General features: G+C 36.6%; 1 protein-coding gene across 3 annotated transcripts in view; it reads left to right on the forward strand.

Annotated features, from left to right (window-relative positions):
* EXOC4 (exocyst complex component 4) overlaps window positions 1-26652 on the forward strand; it is a 797616-nt gene that overhangs the window by 377351 nt on the left and 393613 nt on the right. For all 3 annotated transcript variants that reach the window (XM_036905582.2, XM_057504775.1, XM_057504777.1), the window contains exon 10: window positions 11910-12006. In XM_036905582.2, the coding sequence (XP_036761477.2) occupies window positions 11910-12006 (97 nt within the window). The remainder of the gene's footprint in view (window positions 1-11909; window positions 12007-26652) is intronic.

The raw sequence follows: 26652 nt of genomic DNA on the forward strand, positions 1-26652 counted from the left end.
CATTTTAGGTGATTTTTTTAAAAAAAACTAATATCCTGTTCTATGATAAACACCCTTGTTGCCAAATCTTAGGTTCATCCATAATAGTATTCTTTTATTGAGGATGAGAGGAAATGCTTAGAACTAGAATTTTAGGATCTAGTATTATGAATGTTAACACTTAGGGTATGTGCTTTATGACAATCATGACTGATCATATGGAAAAGAAAAATTTTGAGAGTAAGTATAAGATATAAGTGTGCCAGATAAATGTGGAGCAAATATGATTGGAAAAATTCACTATCTTTTGGATGGTTGATAGCTGACATTGAACTTAACTGCATTTAATGAAGGAGAGAGGTCAAGGCTTTGAACATAGAAAGGTCAACTGTTTTTTCTCATGATTGTCATTATTTCAGTTGTAGATGAATTAGATGGCTCTATTTCCTTTATCAATATATGATACTCCATTGGGGTAGAAAAATGTATTGGACGTTGGAGAGCTGAAAGTATGCACATTCTGAATAGATTGTGAAGTATTTTTTTATCAATTTTCTACTGAACTTAGGGTATGCACAATCCTATATTATGCCCTATTTATATAGAAACAAAAAAAATAAATGTCTCTGCCAGCTGTAATTTTAAGAGTTGGTAATGTCTTGGCTCATGTTTAGCTGGCTTGGAAGACCGATCTTAATTCTGTGAGAATATTGCGAGAGTTGCCTAGAGTGCCTGGAAAGTTAACTGTTGCTGATTAATCCTAAACAGTGACTCTGGGTTTGCTGGTAAAGTCATTTAAAGCCACCTGTGCTTCAGAAATCCAGATGCTTCCAACGAGCCTTGAAATAATGCTGTTTCTGTTTGGATGCCAGCACTGATTATCTTTGTCAGTAAGCTACCATGTTGTGCAACTTGTATTTTGACTCTAAATTTCTACTTAAAGAGTACCTTTCTCTCTTCTACTTCTTCCAGTCATTTGGGGTTATTATACTTTGTCCCTGTCACATCAAGCCCTTCAAAATAATTTCTTTCAAACTTTGGGAGTACGTGGATTTAAGCACATCTCTGAGTGCAAAGATAATGACAACATTTAACAATACCATTTTGTCTATATGAACTAGTATGTTTATGCACTAATCATTTCCAGTGGCCTGGGCTCCATCATAGACCATTTCACAGGCAAAGTAAGATTGATGGGTTCAGTCTGTTTTCAGCCTACTGCTTATCTGCACCATAAATCTACCATCCAGCTGGCAAGACATTGTCGGAAGACTCCTGACTGACCAAACAGACATGCTAGGTCTGCACTGAGATGGGCTTATCTGATTAGGGAACTTCACTGCATTCTGTCATCTTTCAGATCATTCTTGCTTTATTTTAACAAGAACCGCTGAGCAAAACACAGTAAAATCTTCTGCAGTTGGAAACTTGAGGGAGGAGAGAAACCTTACTGTCTGTTTTTAATCACGGGTAATGAACCAGCACACGCTTAGTTGAAACAGTGCAGATAGCACAGATAGTTTCCCAATTGTGCCAATTACCAAATGCTTCTGCCCTGGCCATCACCTGTTACATCTAGTAATGCTTCCTCAGTGATCCCTTGAAACAGACAGGGAACCCTACAGGAAGCAAGGGGAGATCTGGGGCTGGTGGGAAAGGAAAGGATCCTTCCGGAGAACAAAATACTCATACTTCCTCTATGCTGCCCATCACCCCCTCCCCCCGACTGCACCCCCCAATTTTCTCTTAAATAGTTGTTTTTTTAAAAAGTCAACAGTAAACATCAGGGTGTAGCTTTATTTGAAAACAGTCTGCCAGTGCCTCAAAATGTTGAACATAGAGTTACCTTAAGCCCCAGCAATTCAAATTCTAGGGATATACTGAGGAGAATTGGAAACATGTCCACACAGAACTTGGATATGGGTGTTAATGGTAGCATTGTTCATGATAGCCCAAAAATGGAAATACCCAAACTTTCATCAGTTGGTAAATAGACAAATTGAATGTGGTATGTGCATACTTTGGGATATTACTCAGCCATAAAAAGAAATGAAGTACTGCTAAATGCTACAACATGAATTGACCTTTAAAAACATTATGCTAAATGAAAGAAACCAGACATACAATAAGTAAGATAGAGGATTCCAGAGTCTACACATACGAGAATCTCTGAGCTAGCCACTAAAATATATTTAATAGATTCAAGATCATTAAAACTAGGGAATCAGTTATAGAGTGCAAGAAAGAATCAATGCAATCTCCTTATGTCGCCTGAAAATCAAGTGAGTTGGAGGAGGATGTCACTAAGATAGGAATGGTCCTCAAAGATGGCCAATTAAAGCTCCCTTGTGCCTTATTGATGAGGCATTTAAAAATACACATGCAGTGACTGTGGCTCCTTTGGTAATTGGCTCATTCATAGCTTACATTTTGCTCTTCATGGAGCATGCCATTTCAGATTCCACTGCGGAAACAATCAGTACTATTACTAACGGAGCCACCTTTGACTTTCGTGCGTGTAAAGAGCGCCCAGATGAACCCATTTCACTGACGGCTCAGGATGAGCTATTATTAACCTTAAAATTTGTTGTTTCATTTTCCTTTCTTCCTTGTCATCCCATCCTCAAAACAACTTTTAAAATTTGTTGCTAGGAAGATAATTAAGGAATTGTTTTTTTATTTTGTTGGGCTTTTTAAACCAAGTCACCACCCCACAATAATAGGTTATTGTAAAATTCCCCTATTTAGGAGCTAGAATGTATTCAGTTCTTGAACACTGTATGAATATGAGTTTAATTTCTGCATAAAAATTATTTTATGGAATTTAACCAAAAATCTGGGAAATATGATCTTACTTGAAGCAAAATTCAGATGAGGCATTTGCTTCCTAGCGATCTGCTCACATTGAAATTCCAACAGACATAAGATACTGAACATATTATACTGTTCATTATACTTCAAAACAGGTACTGATTGTCCATACTATGAAAACCCATGATAACGCATTAGGCAGTCTCTGGTTTAGAGTTCTTTGCATCTTGCCTGTATTTGTGAATGACTCTAGAGAGACCACAAGACGCTTCTCCTTTTCCCTCTGGTCTGAGATCCTTGGAATTTCCTTTATTTTTTTGTTTCTCAGTGTCTTGCCAATGGGTTTCAGCCCTGGGCAAATTTGCTATGCATTCAATGTGACCAAAGAAATTGACAGAATGTTCTTGGGGTAAAAGGGTTATACCCAACTTTATTTCCAGGTGGCAGGTCAGTCACTAAAATCCCGTTCACTCAGAGCAAGTCTGCGTGTAGCAAGCTGGTCTCTGCCTCTGGGCCCCTCTGTCCGCACAGCCGTTCCACACAGCCGTCCTCTGGGCCTCTGGGCCTCTCTGCCTGCACAGCCATCCTACACAGCCGTCCTCTGGGCCTCTGTCCTCGGTGCTGCCACCACTCCAGCCTCTGCTCTGCTCTCCTGCAGCCTTGCAGCCCTGCCACTGTGTCGCGCCCAGAGCACTGGGTGGAGCTCTTTATATAGAATCAACAGCCATGTATTGCCCACAGGTGTGCAGTGAGCTAGTCAACCACGGCCAGGTGAGAATCCTGGCCACAGGAACTCTCATTTTATCCACACTCAGTTTTACCCCACCCCGAAACTTTGCTGCTGCCTAATTCTTTAACTACCAAACTTCCTGCAGCCCACCACCACTCCATTTCTAATTGAGAGGAGGGCTTCCCATGATTGTGACCAGAGCGAAAGAAGGGAAAGATGATTCCAAGTCCCTCTCTGATTACAATATCCCATTCCTTTTAAAACTTCTCTCATTCTGACTCCAGCCATGAATACTGTTTTGACATTATGAAGACCCCCCAAGTGTAGCTTCCATCATTTTCCTCAGTCAGGCCCTTTCCAGACATTTTCATATCAAGGCTTGACCCATCTGTGGTTAATCACCTGAATTTCTTTCTTACCAGAACCTTTAGTCCTTTTTCTCCTGTTCTTTGACCACGTCCAGCTGGTAAAACCTTAATTCTCACTCTCAAAGTTTCTCTTCTCCACTCTTATTTTTGCTCTAGAATATCGCATAAATAACATGCTGTTGCTGTATTCCAGTAATTTCATCCCACCTGGGCCCTCAGCAATAGAGAAGGATTACCAAGGGATCCTTGCATCAATATTTTCACCCCCGTTCTTTTCCAAGATTAGTTCAGCTCCTAACCACTCACCATAAGCCTCCAGCATACTACGGAAATGAAGCACGAATTTACTCAGGTCTCAGGAGCTCCTAAGTCTTTGCTTCTTCATGCCACTCCTAAGAGACCCGTTTGGTATGATAAAAGTACTCTGACACAATGCCCAGGAGAGCTTTTTTGTTTTGGTTTATTTGATTGTTCTGGTTTAGTTTTGAATTCTGATGAAGGGAGAGTGTTGAGCAGGAGACATGGTTTTTCGGTACCACAGGAAGGTAAGTTTTCAGCTCCTGACCACTTGGGACTGCGGAGAACACGAAGGATTCTCATTGGTTAGCAGCGCCTGCCAGTGCTTCTTAGAGCGAGGAGTGGCACCCTGAGTGATATTTGTCATCCCTACTTGAATATAATTTTTGAGGACCAAAAAAGCCCACCAACATCACTTGCTCTTCACACAGGGTTTGTCATGTTCTTATTAAGTTGCGAGTGGAGGGGGTTGGGAGAGGGAGGATGTATTTCATGAGTCATAGCCCAAAATTCATGCTCAGGTTTTCAAGAGTTACAGAGGACAGCAGAAATAGAGACATGGGTATAGTATAATTGAAATCTGCAAAGAGAGTAGAAATTAAATGTTCTCACCAAAAAAACAAAAAGTGATGGATATGTTAAGTAGGTGGAAGGATCCTTTCACAGTGTAGGTGCATATGAAATCATCACAACACTACACTTTATCTTACACACTTTTACCATGGAAACCTTAATAATGCTGAAAAAAAAAGGAATAGAGACAAGGTTTTAAGTTTAAAAAAAGAAAATGAACTTAATTTACATACTAGGACTGCTTATTTTATTGTGAGACTTTTGAGACTTTTCAAAACTTTGTATTTTGCCCCACCTTCTTTTCCCTTTGTTTGCTAAAACTAAAACTCTTGGATAATCGTTGTGGGATTCCAAGCATTTTCTGTGTCATGAGGATGCTGTAAGACACTGTATGGGCCTCAGATGATTGGACATGTGGAAATGAACTCTGGTAACAGTCATTTACCAGGAACCAAAGGAGGCCTATTTTTTTATTTAAAGGGAGAAACAGGAAAAACTGGGCCTCTATCAGTGTTTTGGGCATTAATACAGTCAGACTCTCCAAAGTTCCTCTCTGAAGGGTAGACTTTTTCTTTCTTCCCATCATCCTGTTCCTAGATCTCCAAGGAGCGTTTGCAAGGAGTCTTGAGTGGAGGGGTCATTCTACCCAGTACTGGCTGGTCAGCAGAGATGGGAAAAGTAAAGCTAATTCTGACTCTTGCTGCTGGGTCTGTATTAGAGAGGAATGTGTTCTTTCTGGCCTCAGTTGTACTATTCAGTGTGTTTCCTCAGAACCATCATCTGCGTGATGGTTTTATCTATAGAATGTTGTTCTCCTTCAGCTTCACTTACATTTTTGATCCAAGAGGCTTTTGTGCACTGACTTGGATAAATAGCTGCTATATTGAGTGTTGATTCCATGCAAATGCATTTATGTGTCAAACTACCATAAAACCAGGGTTTTCTGCTCCTTCTTTTAGTATTTTCCTGCATCTCCCATCATCTGTGCCATTTTATTCAACCTGTGAGTTTCTTGGGAACATAAAATGGTATTAAGCACATTATAGTATATATATATAGTAAGAAAAAAAATTGAATACTGAACCTACCATGTGTGTGACCTCGAGCAAGACACTTTGTTCCCTCCAACCTGCAATGAGCCTCTCTTTCTTCAGCTCTGTGTTAGGTAATAATTTACAGGGATACTATTCAGAGTAAGTGAGGTATTTTTTGTAAAGGGTCCAGTACAGTAGCAGTTTCCTAGTAGGTATCTAATAAATATGAATCCCCTTTCCCTCCCTTGACCTTCTTCCTACATGGACCCTCTGAAATACTTGACACCTGTCATAATTATCTATAGCACAACATTAGAACTACCCAGGAATAAAATATAATTGAACAGTGAAATAAAGGCAAGGCATTTATGTCTCCGATGCTGGAGATAACTAATTTGTTTCTGTACAGGAGACTGTCTTCTACAAATAGTATCTTAATATACTTTTTCAGCACTTGATTAAAACGTGGGTTCCTTACCAAGCATACTGCATGCAGATGATGCTCTTTGTTGCTAGGTGGTTTGTACTTAGAATTCACTTGGTCTAAAAGAGACATCGGTTTTTTTTTGTTCATTTGTTTATTCATATATTTATTCAACAAATGTCTCCTGAGTTCTTATTATGTGCCAGAAACTATTCTAAGCACAAGTGATACATCCGTGAACAAAACAATATTGTTAATAATTATGTACTTCGTGAGAGTTGAGTCCAAAAAATGATCCTTTTCTTGAAGGGGTCTGTTGCCTAGATTTTCTTCCCAGGTCCAAGGGCAATTTACCCATGACCAATAGAATATTACCACCAATCCTGGTTTGCTTGGCTTGACTGTACTAGTAAATTGTTTGCGGGTAATGCGGGTGTTTTATCTTTGTTTCCTTCCTGATATAGTGCCAATCTAGCTCGTTTACAGTCCCTTGTAACATGTTTGTTGTTGATGGTAGCAGGAGTAATAACATTAAATTATAATGATAATTTGAGCTTTAAGAATAGGCCCTTCTAAAAAGACCTAAACAGTAACACCTCTGGCAAGGTGACAGCTATGAATTCTGGGAATCCTTAGACCATTCAGTTGGCTCTTAGAGCCAATTAAAGATGCCATTTATTGATGCAGTCAGGAATTCCATATTTATTGTACTGAATGCTCTTTTATAATCCTTAGAAAGTATTTATGAAGCAAAATATTTGCTGTAAAAGAATTCACCTTCACTGTGGTTCTTTTCTACGTGGAAAGGCCAACTTTAAACCTAGGACAAATAAAAAATATCAGATGAGGCATGCTGCTCTCTGTGGCTCAACAAAAATAACCATTTATATTCTATATATTTTCATCTAAGTACTTGGCACAAAGCATTCATAATTTTAACATCTATACATCTTACATGGATTAATTAAAAAAAGAAGAGTAGAGAGGGACTCATTTCATAATGCTATAAATGTTCTTAGCAATTTTCTAAACCTTGCACTGCAATAATATTGTTTCCCAAATAAGACAGACATGTTTTAATTGGTTTCAATGATATTGACTTATACAATTTGCCTGAAGCAGCAAGAATAATGATGGTGTGTGTGTGTGCGTGTGTGTTTTATCAGTTAGATCCTTAACTGCTTGGTAATTCTAACGTGAAAAGTAGATGACCACTTATTTGAGATTACTGAGTGTCAACACTGTACTGAATGCCCTCTGGGACATTTTCTCACATAAAAATCACCACATGTCTTCGAAAGAGTTTATTGCAATATGTATTTTATAAATGGGAAAGCTGGGGCTTAGAGAGTTAATTTGATGACACTTTAAAATATTATGTAGCTGATCTGGGTCCAGCACAGATCTTTTTTATTCTTCCCACTGTACCATAGTCTTTCAGTGAGAACATTTGTTTCCATTTCTTTCTGAGGCTTTGGTTTGGGATTTCTGTTTATTAAGGTGACTATATTCATTACACACTGTATCAACTTATGGTTGGGAAGAATTAAGGAATAAATAAGCTTAGGAGCTGATTAGTTACAAGTAACTGAATTCTAAGAGATGGGACTAGCCTGCAAGTCCTAAAATGCTATCATTCCCCCAGTCAGTGGGTGGCCCTGGTGCATTGTGAGAAACAGGACATAGGACTGGGTTGGTTCTCCTCCTCCTCTCCACACAATATCTATATTCTACCTGTGCTACTGTTGTCAGCTTCTCTTTCCTTCCAATTATCCATCACCATTTCTGGTGCCTATCACTTGGCCTTTGAGAGCTGAGGTTAGACTGTAAGCATAATGAATGAAGGGGAGCGAGAGGCGCTGGCCTTTCTGTGCTTTTCTCAGGGTTGGATGTGTTCCTAGGGAATGTTTATGGCATGGCAACAATCCCCAGGTTACTTGATTACAGGAATGCATGTGGGGAGAGGTAAGCTTTGCTCCTCACCCAGAATATTGAAATGTTAGAATAAATATCAAGATAGAGCCTCACAGACCGTATGGTCTTTGGCCATGGCCTTAACTTTTGGTTCTGACAGCTTTATTTTCAAGAATATTTTCACTGGGTTAGTGCTGTTTATTGGTAATTTAGTAAGCTAGCTAGATTTGGACTTGTGGTAAGAGGAAGTCACTTCAAATACAGTGTAGATGGCACTTGGTAATGGGGCTGGGGAGAGTATGTGAGGTTTCTGTAGGTAGAATTTTGGTTGGGGGTTGAGGTTGGGAGGAAAAGTCTTTTTTTTTCATATTTCTGCCCAAACTTCACTTTTTATTTAGTTTAACCCCACTGTGTGAACCAATAATCATCTTTCCATAGCCTCAGTAATTTAGAACAATGAAACAATTATGTAGTTTCTAGCCTGGTGCATATTCATAACCAAATCTTCCTCTCACTGACATTTCTAATGGATCCTATGCCTTACTTTTAATAATATGTAATAATATATCTTCTGTTTTCTGTGTTCCCCATATGATTATCATCAACAAATGTTTGTGAAGCACACGTACTACCTTTGGAAAGGACACAGAATTGCTTACAATGGTTAGGTTTTTGACACAGAGAGAATTGTTTACATTGGTTAGGTTTACAAAGGATTTGCCTATAATACTTTCTCATCTAATTTTAATAACATTCTACTAAGTTAGGTCTTCATTTCTTTCTTCCTTCAGCTAGTATATACTTTTATAACCACTTTGAAGGAAGTTACATCCCAGGTGGGGAAAAGTTGCATAAACATTAGAAATCAAATGACAATAGGAGAAGTGGCCTATGTTAAGGTTACATAGATTATTTCATATGAAGTCACTGTCAATGGAATCGTGGACATTGGGAGAGAGACATTTGACAGTTTAAAGCTAGACATGATGCCTAAAGGAATGGTAGGAGGGGACACAGCCCTCCAGCTGGGAGCCCAGTTTAGGCCAAGGCCTAGAGGTGGGCATGCATGCATACAATGTTTTCAGTGTCCATTAAGGTACTAGTTTGACTGGAGCTAGGTTACTCAAGTCAGTATTCAATTACTGAATGCCCAATACCATAGAGCTTCAGAATTTTTAGAAACCATTGGAGATCAACTCAAATTTATCCTTAAAAGATATGCTCATATTCAGTAGATGGATGTATTATGTTTTTATGTAGAATTGATTTCATAAGAAGATACTGATGTTGTTCCTAGAGTGCAGAATATAACCGGTTGTTTTTAACACATACACACATTTCCTTGGTGATTCATTACTGACTAGATTTTATCATCTTAGAGATATGTTGCTAAAACAGATTATTTATTCAGGTTTGTTTTTTTTTTAGTTTGTAACCATATCATGTGACCTTTTGAGGAGAATTTTTAATTAAAGGAATAGTAGTTATGGTAGTTTTGGCAGGTTTCTTTTGCTTTCCTTTTAACCCAGCAAAACCACTGACTGAGCAGAACACTAATATCTCTGCTGCAAATATAATATAACAGGATGGCTTATTTTTCCAAATAAAAAAAGACAGCACATCTTTTTTAATCAAGAGCTGTAGGTGCCACTATATTTTCTGTTTTTTTCCTTAAGAAAAACCATGCTCTGATTAGTTGGTGGAAACAACTGATCCAAATGGATTTGTCTAGACTCCGATGCCTTTGGGAAGTCTCAGTGATCCCGGGTATGGATTTCTTAAGCTTCACATGTTTTTATCAGTCAGTTTCCAGGAAGCCTCAGAGACCATTAAGATAGATAATAAATCAGGTGAGATTTATTTGTGTTTGGTATCCTGCAAAGAAGTATAATTAGAAAGAAAAATTTTGATTATAAAAAAAGAAATGAAATACCGTAAGTGCAGATTGTTAGGCTATTGAGGAAGCCCGTTAAATAACATCTGTTCTTCCTGTCCGAGTTCTGAAACTATTAAGAAATAGCATAAGTAAGGTAGCTGGCAGGCAAACTACCACTTCTGTGTTAATATAAGCTACACTGAAGGATGCAGCCTGGTTTGAGAGCCAGGCGAGGTTGCTAACTGAACACCAGAGCTACACACATCTCCTTGCCCATTTACAGAAGGCGCTGGAGCTTCTCTCTGACAAGGCAGGACCTTTATTGCTAAACTCAGCAAGATAACACTTACTATATATTGGCGCTCATGTTTCTAAAGTGGAATAAGGGGGCTGCTGAGGCATTCATGCCAGCTTTTTCCCTCAATTTTACCAAAGTAGTTAGTTCACTTCCCCCGGAGTGGGTGAAAGATGGAGAGAGGCCGGGATTACATAAAGGGGCTTCAGTGTAATGGAAAGAAATGGAGGAGTGGGTGGAGGGGTGGTGGTGGAGGGGGAGGGAAGGGGCAGATTTCTCCGACCATCCTAAGAACATACATTTTTTCTTGTTCTAAACTGTCCAAAATTAGGATGTATCTTAAATCAATGGCATCTTACTAGCTGTCGACTGGAGACAGTCCTAATGAGTTGTTTTTGCCACAGTATGCGTGAGCTGAGAGGTTATTCCTCACACCGTGACCTTTCAGTGTTTCAATCAATGAACCATTAGAGGATAGGACCCTTTGAGGAAAGAGTGTGAGTCCTGCTTGGTACAGGAACACCTTCTCTTTAAACCTTCTGATAGCATCAAGAGCATCCCGGCTTTAAACACAGTGGGTATCAGCGGCTTGGAATAAAATCCTGGATGCACTACTTGAAGAAACCCAGTAAGTGACATTGTTTCGAAAACAAGGATATTGACAATTCTGCATCATTCAGAGGAGCTGGACTTTGAATATTACAGTTATAAGAATACCTTAACCAATTAATTTTTCTTTTTTAATATGTATGAGAGATTTGTGGTAAACATCTATTTATTTAAAAAGCTTAAATAAAGCCTTAAAAATCTTATATAAATCTGTTTATAAATTATGTAACCTAGTTTTATATATTTAAACTAGGGAGCTTTTCAATCAGAAAAAAAAAGATTCTAAGTAATATGGAGGCATTATAAGTTTAATTAGTAGAATTGTTTTTCTTAGTGTTATTTAAAACAATAGTGTGTTTTACAATTAGTGGGGTATTAGATTTGATGAAATGTGATCAGTGCAGTTTATATGGGTCTGCTCCAATTTTGACAGTCCAGGGCAACCTTGAATGGTACTCCTTCTTATCCCTGAAAATTTCATGTACTGTATTGACATAGACACTGGTGATTAGAGACCCAGATTTTGACCTTAACTCTTGCTCTGTTTCTTTTTTTTTATGTTGGTTTACAGTTTTTTGGTTTTTTTTTTTATTAAGGTATCATTGATAGACAGTCTTATGAAGGTTTCACATGAGCAACATTGTGGTTACAACATTCACCCATATTATGAAGTCCTCTCCCCTCCCCCCATTGCAGTCACTGTCCACCAGCATAGTAAGATGCTATAGAGTCACTACTTGTCTTTTCCACTTGCACTGTTTGTTTAAGCAGACCTTTTATTTTTACTGTGCTTTTACATTCTCACTTGAGTGAAAATGCTAATCCAGAGTTCATTTAATGAGGAAAACTGGATCAAGTCATTAAAAATAATTTTGTAGGTATTGAAGGCAACTGTTTTCAGTGATGTTCCTCATTTATCTAGATAGACTTGGCTTATTTCTTTGTAGAAATCCTAATGAGCTAAATCTCTCTCTCTCTTTCTTGCCTTCTTTCTAAAAGGGGGTCCTGATGACAACTTAATTGAAGGTGGAGGAACAAAATTTGTCTGCAAACCTGGAGCCAGAAATATTACCGTCATATTCCATCCATTATTAAGGTAAGTCAAATTCTATGAACTTAATGAAGATCAATATTTTCATTATTTATGCTGATGTACTGAATGCCAATAGGTCAGTCAGTATTGAAACAAGTCATAAGAAAAAATTTGCTCCGTTTTCTTGGGCCTCACTATCAAAGTTCATCAATAGAACATATAATGTCAGTGCCATTAAGTAGCTACTTTTTCTCAGGAGTAATACTCCATAAGTACTTTCATTCAATTTCCTCTTGTTCCTACTCTGGTTCCTGTCTCTGCCCTCCTTCTCTCTGTCATTGTCCTCCCTTCTCTTCCCTATTATCTATTTCAGGAGTTGGCAAACTATGGTCCATAGGAGAGGTCTAGCTTGCCACCTGTTTTTGTAAATACATCTTTATTGGCACAGTCATGCCCATCTGTTAATGTATTGCCCATAACTGCTTTTGTGCTACAATTTCAGAGCTGAATATTACAGAGAACTGCTATGACCACAAAACCGAAAATATTGACTCTGTGGTCCTTTTTAGAAAATACTGTGGACCCATGAGCTTGCTTACTAATTTACACTAGTGGCTTATATACTCTCTGAGAATCGACAGGTCTCTAAATATGATTTACAAAAACAGAAAGACATAGCAAATATATGTGAAGGATAAGTTGATGTTGACTACAGTGATATCTATTATAACGCTCTGTTTATTGGGATACTATGATCGTAAGAAAATAAGAATCCATGATACTTTGTTTAGAAATTTTCTAAGCTCTAAGTACATTAAAAAAAAAAAACTTTTTGGAAGGGTGTAGGAAAAGGGAGTTGTTCAATGGATCTAAAGTTTCAGTTTTGCAAGATGAAGACATCAGTTTTGCAAGATGAAGAGATCTGTTATGTAACAATATGCATATAGTTAACACTATTATACAGCTAAAAAGATTAAGGTGGTGAATTATATGTTTTTGATCAAAAAAGGGTACTTTTTGGGCATAAATATATAATACTAATTGTGTATGTTCTCTCTGTAATGAACCAGTATATGTTTTTCTTGTATTCTCACATAATGGACCAGAAACTCATGTTCATTGAAAGTTATGTACCTGAGGTCCTCACATTAACATTCTCAGATAACTCCTATAATATTTGGAATAACAGTTAAACAAATGCTACCAAATTGGCCAGAGGTAATATTGTATTTACTTTTCCAAAACATAAGCAGTTTATTAGTGGAATTATCCTACCTTCTTTTTAACCAAGAATTATTAATTTGATATTGTCAGACCTAGTTCAATTCATATCTCTTATTTAGGTAACCAGGTTTTAAAATTGTACTGGTATACCCTACCCAATTAGTTTTAAATGCAAAAACAAAAATACATAAATCAAACAATAGAAAAAAGCCTGACTTTCATGCAATAAAACATAATTTTGAAGAAATGTTACTAACTTTAAAATCTGTTTCAGCAAACATTTGCAAGTAAATTCATGTTATTTAAGAATCATGTAATTAAGAGAATGAACACTATTGCTCTATAGATTTAGCTGATTATATATTTATATATACACACACATGTAAGTAGTAGGTAAATTACAACATATAGAATTTCTGGATTAAGTAACAATGCTTATATATATCAACTGACTTTGGTAATTAGTTTACTACTCACTCTCTTCTCCAGTTACAATTGATTTCTACTTAGTGTTGTTAATTGTTAGGAAAATGGCAAAATACTTTAATCATTGTAGGCATCTCCTAACCTAAATTTAACTCCATAATTTACTGCCAAGTTTTGTGTGGCTTGGATAAATGGAATCCTTATGCTAACGTTTGTTCCTGAGTATAGAAGAAACCCTTTGAAAGGTTTTTTTAGCAGTATTGTCAATAACCACTTTTGAAAAGATTTTTTCCCCATAAACTTTTTGTTTCTTTTATAACATGGAATTAGGAGAATGGATAAAAACATATACTTTTTCACACTTAATAAAATGCATTTCTGGTAAAATACTGGTAGAGTTTATTACAATTCTTGACAATTTTTAGTATTATATTTATGCTGCTTTACTAAGAGTTGTTTTAAGACTTAGTAATATTCCTAGTCTTTCTTGCTTGTTTGGTCTCCATTTTCAATCAGAATTTTAATTTATTATCGATCAGTCCTGGAGAAAGTTTTACATGCTATAAATAGTTTATCATTCATTCATTCTCTGTGTAATTCTTAATGGAAGTCACAAGAATATTATGTGGTCTGCAAGGTAAGTTAATTCCTTTCTAAGCAACTGATAATTATAGACTTTAAATCAGCCTTTGGCTTAAACTGCAACCATGCTTCTGAAACCCATTGTAGAGTCAGCTGAAAAACTCATAATGGGCTTATGGAACTTCAAATGACTAAGATTTTTCAGTATTTTTTTTAATTTTAGTTTTTACACTTCAACATCTGCTGATTTTTGGACTTCTTCTAAATTTGGAAATTTAGTTTTGGTAATGAGAAGAATCAGCTTTCTCATATTAGTATATATATATATTTTCACTTCTATAGTCATTCATGTATTTATAATCAACAAAGGTTTATCAGATATGATGAGTGTTTTCTCAAAGTTTGATGTGGACTCTTGTTTAGAAATAGTCACTCTTATTTTTATGAGTTTATGTAGACAAAACTTGTAACCGTTAACATAGTGGGAGAGGCAGTGTAGAAGAATGGAAAGATGGGGAAAAAGACACAGGGTTGAAATGTAAAATGAAAACCACAGCATGCTATCTAGGTTCAAATCTAGGTTCTTTCACTTCAGTTTTACTCACCAACGATTTCTTGGACTCTGATTCTGTACCAGATCTGGGGAAAACAAAAAAGTAAGATTGAATTCTTGCCTAAAGCTGCACACTTGGTAACTGCATGGCTGGCAGAAACATCAGTTGTTGGAGAGGACCTGCCTCAGTGGGATGTCTCATACCTAGTATGTAAATCATTACAGCCTCTCTTGAAAACAGTAAGAAATCTTTGAGCAATCACATGTCCTGTTACCCAGTAGTTCACCTCTTCATGTGTTTATACTTGTATGCGGTGACTCATTATTTTTTCACCCCAATTTTTCAAAACTTTTAATAATTGATTATAGTAATTATTATAACTTGCATCATATTTTAAAAAGCCACACACATCCTTCAGAAGGAACTTACCATCAGTTGGCTTTTCTCACAAATCAACACCTGTTTAACTATTTTCACTGTTATCTTACACAATCTCTTAGTGAACTCCAATGTTTTTCACTGCAAGGAAGAAACCCTGGCAAGTGTGTAGGTCCTTCATTTTCCTTTGCTACCCTTCCCCGTATGGAGCAATATTTGTGGCCTCTCTTCCTGAAACTGCATACACTTATTCTACACTTCATTTATTGAAAATGTTCTTCACATAATTTTTATTCAGCTGACAGTGTTTTCTTGGCAGCCTAAAGGTCTTCCATGTTGAACACTCTGTTAAGAACACCACACAGATTCCCATCATGCTGTTTTCTATACTTTTAGCAGTCATTTATACTGTCCTCCCATAAAATTATTGTACAAAGTTCCAGATCTGGTAACTTAATTTTGTACTTTTTTCTTAACTACTGCAGTCTTAGCACTAGGGAATCTCATAGGATGTTGGGAGCAAACACACTGACTTCCAGTGTGTTCACTGACCATGAACTCTGCCAGGCCCTTGCCTTGATTATTTAATGGTTTTCCTTACTCTTTTGTGTTAGGAAATCAGAAAACTGTATCTTAGAGATGAAGTTTTAGAAAGATGAGGTATATGGTTTTATGTAGCTTACTTTATTCTTTGCCTAACTAGACGTTGTGTGCAATTAAACCCTGATGTAAGCTTTTGATGGTAAGAGATCCAACTGATCAATTTTTCTGCTTGTGGGTCTAAAGGAACAAAAACACATTGGAAATGGTTTCTAGCCATGCCTAGGTAGATTGTGAAATATTTTCACCAATATGGAGACCCTGAAAAGAATACAGTTCATACTTTTTCACTGCCACAGACACATTGATATTTTTTTTAGCTTTTTCTAGAAACATTCAAGAGGAATGGATAGATTCACTCTAATAATGGATTTTATTTTATGGGACTTGAATCTGGGAACAGAAGGAAGATATGTTAATGTTGAAATTTGAATGGCATATTTCCTTTCATCTTGCTGTGACATACATTTAGATTTTTTTTACAAAAATTATTTTTGAATAATTATACCTGATAATTATTAACTGTGATCTGAATATAAGTAAATGTTTAACAAAAACGCCCATTTTATTGAGTTGTCAACCACAGTTTGACGCAGTGTAACCCTTATTAGTTATAGTTAATATATAATGTAGCCACTTCAAGAAATTTGAAATGACTTTGTGGCTACTATTTGTGTGGTTTTGAGCGGAGAGAGTAACAATTTATTTATTTTTTGTTTTTGCATTTCTCAATATTCTTTGTCCTCTAAAAGCAGAAAATACATTGTACATTAGATTTGTTAGTAGAGTCCCTTCATATAGAAAAAATGGCTGATAACAAAACTTACCCTTTTAAAAATCTAAATGCTTGCAGCATCTATCTAAAATATTTAGAAAACACTCCAGCGTTATTTCTTTCTCTGCATGTATGTACGTACATATTGCATGTATTTAGGGCCACTACTCAAATTGGTGGGGAGCACTACTAATGAAAACAGAGTCATGTGTTTGACTGCTGCACTCAGTCGTCTCAACGGTGAGCTTCCGGTTTCAGAGGTGAAATCGTTAAAGAAAGGTGTTGGTGGGATTTAATCCTGCCCATTATTGCTTGAGAAACAAAAATTCCAAGTCTGCCTGCGAGGACAAATCAGGAGTGAGGACATGAGCCCAAGGAAGCCGCCTCACTGCTTTCTCATACAGCCTGCCCCACTTTGTCTACGGACACCAGCTCTTGGATTAGGATGTGCCACCCTTATGACCTCATGTAACCTTAATTATCTACTGAAGGGAATGCATGTTACATTTTGCAATTAGAGCAAACTTGGGAAATTAATTTATTAAATGATTTATTAATCATTCTTTTAGTACTGGAGCCATTGTTGCAAGGGAAAGGAGTTTTGTACATTGGGTGATAGAGGATAGGCCCCTAAAAGTGGGTTGGGGTGTGTCGGAGTGACCACAGTTTAATTTTTGATGTTGGTCAAATCACTTTCAAGTTTTATGATTTTGTGACTGGGAAATGCTTTTAGGTATTTAGGAACTCAAAAGGCCTGATTTATAAAATTTAAAAGCCCAAATGACGATGTGTTGTTTCTTTTGCTTATTTGCTTCAACTAGCTTTTAAAAGGCATTTGGCTCTTCAGGGTAGTGAACACTTTGCATACATAAAGTGTGTTTCTTATGAGACAATTGAAGAACAGATGTTTGCAGTCAGGGTGACTTGGCAGAGGTAGGAGGCTGGAGACATAGTGGATGATGATGGTATTTAAAGTTGCAAAAATGTCACTGATGCTTACTCTGTTGAACACAATTTGAATATTGAATATCTGGGCCGTGAGTGCTTTGCACTATTTATTATTGACCACACTTCATTAAACTCAGACAGCAATTAAAGACTTCCAGGGTAGAATAAAAAATGAAATATTTATTGGCAGGAAAGAGAAGGCTGGCGTTTAGGTCAGTTAGGGAGGTGAAACTTAAGGACAGCTTGGGCTTTGGTGACAGACAGCATCCCTCTGGTCGGCTGCATGCCTTCCTTAAGGCAAAACGGCAGGGAACAAGGGACTGTATTCACACCACCTAATGCTGTTTGTCTCTAATCACAGAGAGGACGACTTCTAAAAGTTAATCTTGTCAGATGTAGAAACTGCCGGTTAGCAGCAGTACAGGGACCTGTTTCAAAGTTACACGTGTCCTGGTTGTGAAGTAGTTTTGAAGTGCCTGTGATTGTTAAGCAGTGCTTGAAGTCAGGCCACGAAATAACTGAAATCAAACCTGGGGCAGCGAAAAGAAGATGGAACTCCAAAATAACTGATGATTCTGATAACATTTTTATTTTTATGTTTTTTATTTTATGAATTATAGTACTTACATTATCACATGGTGACCATCCTGGTAGATCAAAGATGTTAAAGTTCATTGTTATAATTAAGCATAATAAAAATCCATTTGCCATCCATTTAATAAAATTTATTGAACACTTATTCTGTGCCAAGTCCTCTCTGTCTAGCAACTACTAAGTCTGCCCTCATGGAATTTAGTCTAGTGGAAAAGTCAGACAGTGAAACAGGAAAACACATGAAACAGTATCAGGTAGTGATGATTTAATGAAGATGAACAGAGAAGAGTTAGGAATTGAATACTGACTGATGGCTTTGGGGTCAGGGTAGTGGCACACTGTTTTGGATTGGGTGAACCAGGCCTGAGAAAGTGACATCTGGTTAGATATGAAAATGAAGTGAGAGAGGAAGCCATGTGAATATCTGGGGTAGAATGGCCTGGCCAGAAGAAATGCCAAGTGAAAAGGAAGAGTTTGAAGAACAGTAAACAGACTAACGCGAATGGGGGTGCATGCAGCTGGTGCATATGTTGGGGTACATGAGTAAGAAGCTTGCACACCGTGTAGTCAGGGTGGAAATTTCTTCTTGTCATTTAGACAACAAACAGGGCATTAGATTTATAAAAATCTTTTGGGACTAGGTCTGAGTTTTCCAAAGGTTCTCGAGGCTTAGAGAAAGCATGATATAATGGCTATCAGTAACGACTGTTTTCTAAGGTTTCATCTTACTGCGTTTTGGATACTGAAGAAGCCTTCTTTGTAAGAGAGAAGTAATTAACACTCTTCTCTTTGATATAGTGAAAACCCTCTGTCCCTCCTAACAATTAGGTCTCCTGAAATGAAAAATAAATCTTTGATATGTAGCATGATCCAAAGAGACTGAGCAAATGTTATGCCCTCGGTTTATCAAGATGTTACTAAGGATTTATCCGACGTGTCATTCCAGGTACAGATACATATGCTTTCTAAAGAGCAGCTGTTGGGGGGCTGCAGGTTTGCTGTTTGCTCCTAGAGGAGTAGTCCAGGTTGGTGGGCTGCTCTGCAGAAGGCCTGTGGTTTTTTTTGTTGTTGTGTTTTTTTGTAATCTTTGCCAACAAATCTAATAGAAAATAACTGTGGCATAATCACTTAACCACTTGCGGGGTATATATTTTAGTCTAAGCCTCGTCTGGCACAGAAGATTTGTTCAACTTTTTGGCACTAATCCTTGCTCGTAAGTGAATGAGTTTGGTAAGACCATTTTAGTCTTCAAAACTCCCAAGTTTGCATTCCTGTAACATCCTGGATTTCTGCCCTTTGTCATGTTTCTTTCTCAAAACCTTCTTACATCCACTTTCCGTTTCCCAATGTTACTTCCACAGCGAAGGGAGGACAGTGGATCAGATGTATCTTCTAAGTAAAGGGGTACCAAAAACACTTGTTTAAAAACTAAGTTAGGCAAATGTTTAGCAAATATTTGTTGATTGGAAGTGAATGTTTTTTCATCAGATATGAGTATGAAGCAAAACTTTTTTTCTTTAGAAACGAATCTGAAGTAGATCATTTTTCTTATCTAAAAATTGTGTAGTTGGGTTTTTGTTGCTTTACATTTTTTTACCTCTGTTGGAAATAGGAAGTATTTGTCATAGAATAAAATACAGAAACAAAGGTGATTTAGAAATTTACTTTTTACAGCATTCATCCTGAATTAAATTACTATTCTTATAACTGAGCTTCATGTTTTGAGTTTAGTAGATATTTATTAGAAATTTACTTTTTCCTCTGCCCTTTTCTTTTATTACTACATTGGGAGCTTATGGTTGCATAAAGGTACATTCGCCTTATCATTCTCTTATGAATAAAGAATCCCCTTCCAAGATTTTAAAACTTTTTCTAACTGATGAAACCTTGCTTTAAAAGCTTTCTTATTTAGCCTTTTACTCTGTTTCTATGGATTTTCTTTTTCACTTTGATTTAGAATGTGTACAATATCTCCTGGATTATTTCTTGATTATGTATATAATCTTTCCTTGATTTTATATATATATATGTATATAGAGATTATATGTGTATATATATATATATATGGTGTGTATATATAGTGTGTACAGTTTACTTTGAAAGAGGGATTTAAGTTTATTTAAGCATGAATGTCACAAGCTGAAATAATTCTTATGTATTTCTTTTCCCAATATTTTTTATCTATGAGAAATGCACAAAAGTTATCCTACCTGTGTCAGTTTGCTGTGTGCATTGTTATTTGACAGAATATTATTTTGAGCATTTATAGATATGTGATATTTTTATACAGATACCTGTTTGTTCTTAATGAAGTAAAGCTTATGTAGACATTTTGAAGTATGCTGGTGATTAGACAGTCTAGCCAATAGCATTGTAAGTCATACATTATTCATGCGTGGGAGAAAATGTGGATCTAGTTGCATTGTTATGAAAGACTTTTTTTTTTCCTGTCCTCAGAATGATAAAAAGTATTCTTATGTTTTCAGACTATCTGACCTGTGAAGGTCTGTGAAGGACTGAGTAGTGGTATATTGAGATTGTAAACCCATATTTGATTAACTGCTTTTGAATTTATATTATAAATGTCAAATGCTTTTAATCTTCAGATTAACTTTTGGAGATTAAAAAATTGTTTTTCTAAGCATTTCTTCAACTTCTGTGTTTTCAAAATGTGTTATGTGATATATGGCTAAACACCAGCTGCAACTAACCAACCAGCAATATTATATTACTGACTGAAATGGGCAGTCAAGGCTTTAACTCAAATATCAATGCCGATTTAAACAGTAATGTCAAAAAGAAGAAACATATTACAGGCTAGGTAACAGAAGAAGAGTTCAGGCCATTCCTGATGAGAAACATTAGGAAGAAACGGATGTGTTAGTTAACAACTGACGAAGAAAAACAATATTTTATATGTATTTTCAAATACATAAACGTCTGTCACTTCAAAGAGATGAAACAGTTTTGGGTTTTTATTGTTGTATAAATCTGTATTAGAACTACTTAGTTGGTGGGATGTCAAAGAGATTTGATTGTGTACAGGATTTTCCAATGAATAAGGCAGTCCAGAAATAGGGAAGCTTTCCTGGAAGACAGTCTTTTTCCTGGAGATGCATAAGCAGAAGCTAAATTCAAAATGTAGTTAACTAGAAACTGAACTGCCAGGTACATTTTGTAGTCTGTCTAATACACTGTGCAGCCTTAGAGCTCTGGACAGATACGTTTGTTCCACTCTTGCTCATTTAAGTTTCTTTTTTATACTTTGGTTTAATGCTGATGATTATTATTGACCAAGTCAAGGCGTTATAGTTGTGTTGCGCCATTTTTGACGCAGGGTAAGAGGAACTCATGTCTTGGCTGTGGCTAGAGCAGTTGTTAGAGGGACCACCGCTCCCTGCAGCGGAGTTCCTTCTCTTCTCTTTTTTCCTTCTCTGCTACACTTTTTGTATTTTGCTATTTTTCTCCTGAGCCAGGAACTGGTACATGTTTCATTGACACTTAAGACAAAAAGAAAGTGGCTTTCTTATGTTGTAAGGCTAATATGGGTCTAAAACTATATTTTTAAATAAATCTAAAATCATCATGACTGTGGCTGTGATTTTGACCTAGATTTAAGCTGATACTTTAGATGCAGGCTTTGTTTTTTAATTATTATCAATTAAATTTTATAGCTATCAATTTATATTATTGGAGGCTTCCATATTTAAAAAAAATAGATTCTTTTCAGTGCAAAACATTTACATAATTTGTGTGCTGGTATTCTGAACATGTATTTGTCTTGGACTACAAAAGCCAAAATATGCTTATTCAGTATCCAGTGAAATATGTTTCTGTCCAGCCACAGGCCCATTTACATTGGATTTTGAAACCTAAGTTGATAATGTAATTTGTTATCAAAAGTAACAGAAATACCTATAGGAAAAACAAGATCCTACACTTCGATATGTATTCTCTGTATGATTTGGGAAATTACTTTACCATTCTCCTTGCTCCTCAGAAAACACATATGTACACACACACTCCCACACGCACTCATACTCTTGTTCATTTTGTTCTTTTATTTCTGCTTTGCGTTCTTTGTTTCAAGGGCCTCTGTATAATACCAAGAGCTCTTTCCTGATCATTTTCAGTTTTTTTTACTTCCTGTAATTGTCACTTCGACATTCAATCATTAACACTGCCTACTATGTATTTTATTTAATACGTGGTACTACAAGTGAAATACTTATCATTTCAGAGTCAACCCTTTCTAATCTTCTTTTTGTAATAAAAACAAACAGAAACCTTCAAACTAAGCAACAGTATTTTCTTGAGAGTTTGTTATTTAATAACAAAGGCAAGTTCTTTGATTCAAGCAGGAGAAGCAAGAATAGCCAGATAAAAAGAATAGAGGTGAAAGTATCAGAAAGGAAGATTTAGTTATTAATTACCTTTATTTCATTTTTTGGTAGGAGCAGTGGTTTTGAAATTGGGATTGCTGGATCCACGCTTTCTGTTGTTTTGCAATTGAAATGAATACTGGAGTTTTTGATGTCCTCACGTAGTTATTAGTACTTGTGGAAGAATAGCAATTATTTGGCAGTTACTATTTTTAAATTCATTGAGCATTCTTTGATGCCTATTCCTGTAAGCAACCACATCATAAGCAGGTGGGAAAGTGTTTGATACATAGCAAGAAGAAAAAAGTGAAAGTTTCTAGGATATCACTCTTTAGTGAAAGAATATGGAAGTTTCTTAATTGCACTCTTATGAATTCAGAATCTATAAATATTTTGGAAGCGAATCTATTTTTTCATTTTTACTGACTTATGGTATACATACATTAATGTGTAAATTTTTACACATGGATTTATATATATATATAGTCATATACTTGTATGAATTTTTATAAATGTATACACAAGTATAACTATGACCCAGATTATTGATACAGCTCATTTTCATTGCCCCAGAAAACTGTCTCATGCTGATGGGAATACTCTTTCCTAAGAGGTGACTAACCATCAGTGAGATATCTGTTATTATAGATAGATAGGTCTTGCTTAGGCTTGAACTTCATATAAATTGAATAATACAATATGTCCTCTTTGATATCTGGCTTCTTTTATGCAACATTATGTCTGTATTAATCATCCACATTATGGGACTAACAGCCATAGCTGATTCTTCTATTTTAGCCAGTGTACCACTGAAATCTGCAATTATAAAAATACTATATTCAATCATTATTTGGGAGTAAGTGATAACTTTTTAGGATCTTATAGTTCTAAAAACTGCTTACAACTTAAACTTCTTCTAAACAACTTTTCAAGAAATCTTTTGATTTCCTGTCTTGTGGGGTCAAGGAAACTCTCAGGCAAGAGATCCTGGGGGCCAGGCATGGCCCAGCCAGGGTGTGCAGATCATCTTGGTAGTATTTATAGACTGTCTTACAGCCTTGGAAGTTGGAAAAACAAGGGAAGCTTAAATTAATTCACTCTGTATTTCCCCAGACTTTGGGATTTAACAAATCAATGAAAAAATAATTGTCAACTAATGTAGGTTGCCACTTTTATTTAAAGAAAAGGAATTTCAACATCAGTAACAGTAAAAACAATATTGCCTTGATGTTGAGAACCATGCTTTTGAAAGAAAGATAGTTGGCAACTTAAAGTCAGCATTCGTAGGCAGCCATCAATATGTAGGCTAGTGTTTGAAAACAACAAATTCAATCCAAGAGGGAATTGAGAAGTTTCACACAAGGGATTAATAAAGAGCCAGTCAGATATAGGACCATCATAGGAGGCAACGAGCATGCATGGGCCCAGTTGGGAGGCTCAAACATATGTAGTGAGTAGTAACTAACTGTAAATCATGTGGTTCTGGTCCATAATAGTAAAAATGTTTTCAAAATGAGCAAATGAATCATAAGTAAGTGGGTGGCCCTGGTTTAAAAGCTCAAGATAAACTTGATGGATATTAAATATTCTTTTAGTAAGTTTTTAGAATCTTACATTATAACTTTTCCATATTAAAAGACATGTGGTTTTAACCTCATACTATCTTGAACCTATTGTTAATTATATTTATTCACTGCCTTCATGTTAGCTATTTGGCTATTAGAATATAATATGTTCTGTACAGTCACATTTGACCTAGCCACTTTGTTTTCTGAGTGTTAATACATCTGTATCCTTTTTCTCCTGGTGGCTTCTAGAATTCCCTGTCAGCAGCAATGCTGTGCCAGCTACTGACAGCTTTCTTGCTCTGCCCAGTGTGGTCAGGGTGCTTAGCATCAACAAAGCCATCAATTTCTGATCTGCATGTTTCTTTTTGCTTTTTGCAGCCATGTTAAGTATGATGGAAAACATTCTTAATGTAAGAGTGGAAATAAGAACAGCAAAGAACATTGTATGAAAAGAGGCCATTAAGTCCATTCTTCAAAATAAAATTAGAAATACTGAGCAATTTTGATAGAGGTGCATCAATGCTCAAAAATGCATCTGGGTGTCTCTGCAGTTCTTTCTTATTTTGAAGCTTTAAGGAAAATTGAAATGAGGGTTTCACTGAAGAATAAAAAGGAACCGACATCCTCCTATGAAAGTTGGAAGTCCCTCTGCTTTATAAACCTTAATTCATTACATTTTCTTTTTTATTGATTCTGTTTCTGATTGATGTTGATTTCCAAGATGCAACTCCTACGTTCAATAAGAATTGACTCTCTTTTTTATTTTTTGACAAGAGTAAACTATCTTTAAGCTGAATTTTAAAGGAAAATTCTTTAGTCATCTTTTTCTATTATTTTTCATTCATTGATTTTTTTTTTTTCAACAAATATTTATTGAGTGCTGTGTCCAGACATTATCTTTGCCTTTATGGAGCTTTTTTCCCTGATAGGTGTCATGGTAGTTTGAGAAAAAAAGAAAATTGATGAGAAAAGTCCATTTTTCCACTGATGCTGAATTTTCTTGGTTTTCCACCTTTACCCCAGGAGCTTCTTTGTCCTAGAGGCCCATGTCTCTGTGCCCTTGCCTTTTTGAGGAGCACTTCCTCTTCTGGTCTTAATCCCAGTTCCCCACCCCCTGTGGGATGTTGTTCTTTTGGTAAATCCAGCCTCTCCTGTGTCTTCAGTCTTTTCTTCTCTACTGGCTCCTTCCCGGGGACCTGTAAATGTGCTCAGCCTCTCCCGTTTTATAACAACTCTTCTCTTAAACTTACGGATCACCCCCCTCACCTACCACTGAAGGTCCTCTCTTCTTTCCTGCTAGGCTCTTCCTTTCCTCTTTGGTTAACTTTACACGCTGCTGACCAGGCACCTTCTGACTGTCAAACCTCAAGGGTATTTTTCAGTCTTAACTAATTCGTCGACATGTTACACAGCTGATCATGCTTTTCTGTTTCAGTTCTTCCATTTCTATCGTCACCTTTTTCTGGCCTCTTACTCTACTTCACACCATTCATTCTCAGGCTCTTTAAAGTTCTGCCCTCTCTGCCTACCTACTCAACACACATTCTCCACAGAGTCTCGCTTTGATAGTTTTCTGCTTACTCTGCCATTGTCTTGCTCATTTAGTAGTTCTGGCTGTTATTTTCAGAATGTTATCTCCAAACCAAAACTTTCTCCAAAGGTCCAGGAAGCAGGTTCCGTTCTAAACTATCCAATCTCTGTCCAAATCTTTCACTCACAGCCTCTCTCCTCTGCCCAGACCTACATCCTGCCCTGCTAATCTGCGTCTGCTCTTTGCTTCCTGTACTCTCTACTCTGAGAGATGCTGTTGCCTGCTCTCCAGTGATTCAGACCAAAGAATTCTTCTTGGAATCTGCCTGGAGAACTTATCTCCACCCCCACATGCCAGTGGCACTCATTTTTGTCAATCCTGCATCATAACTATGTCTCAAATCCATTCTTTTCTTTCAATACCTGTTTCCATCGCTTTTCTTTCTCAGCTTCCTAAGGAGTTCCCGTTACTCTAAACCTACACTTCTCTAATCCGTCTTTCACACCTCTGCCAGAGTGATCCTCCTTTGTAATTTCTGACTGTCTGCTAATGAAGGGAGTCAGAATTCCTTTTTGTAGAGTATATATAAGGCTTCCTCTGACCTTACCCACATTGCTCTTAAGTTCACCTTTTATATTCACCTACAGTAAACCTTTTCTTTTCCTGAACCTGTTATGCTATTGTCCTTATTTATTTCTACCCAAAACCTACCTGCTCATGCCAACCTTCTTCTTTCCTTTAAAATCTGGTGTACAGTTTACCCCTGAAGATTCAGGTCATACATAATTACCTCCTCTGTCAACTGTCTCCTGGTCTTAGCCCCACCCATCCATACAAAATGTGAGTTGACCACTGTTTTCTTTTCAAATTTTTTAAATGACTGTGCATTGGGCATATTTTCATTACAGTACTTAACACATTGTCTTGAAATGACTCAGGATAGAATGCAGTCTTACTGAAATCAATATATGCACACCCAGTGAAAATATTAGAATAGGAAAATAATCTATCAGGAGAAAATGGTAACATCTACAATTAAAAGTGTTGTTTGGGAAGAAGGGTGAAGATTAGGGGTGAGAAGAAAAACTGGATTGCATGCATTCAAACTGAAGATATTTGCTTGGAAGTTGCAGGTGGGGGTGGGAAG

This window comes from Manis pentadactyla, chromosome 7 (genome assembly GCF_030020395.1).
Source record: "Manis pentadactyla isolate mManPen7 chromosome 7, mManPen7.hap1, whole genome shotgun sequence".
NCBI classification, from domain to species: Eukaryota; Metazoa; Chordata; class Mammalia; order Pholidota; family Manidae; genus Manis; species Manis pentadactyla.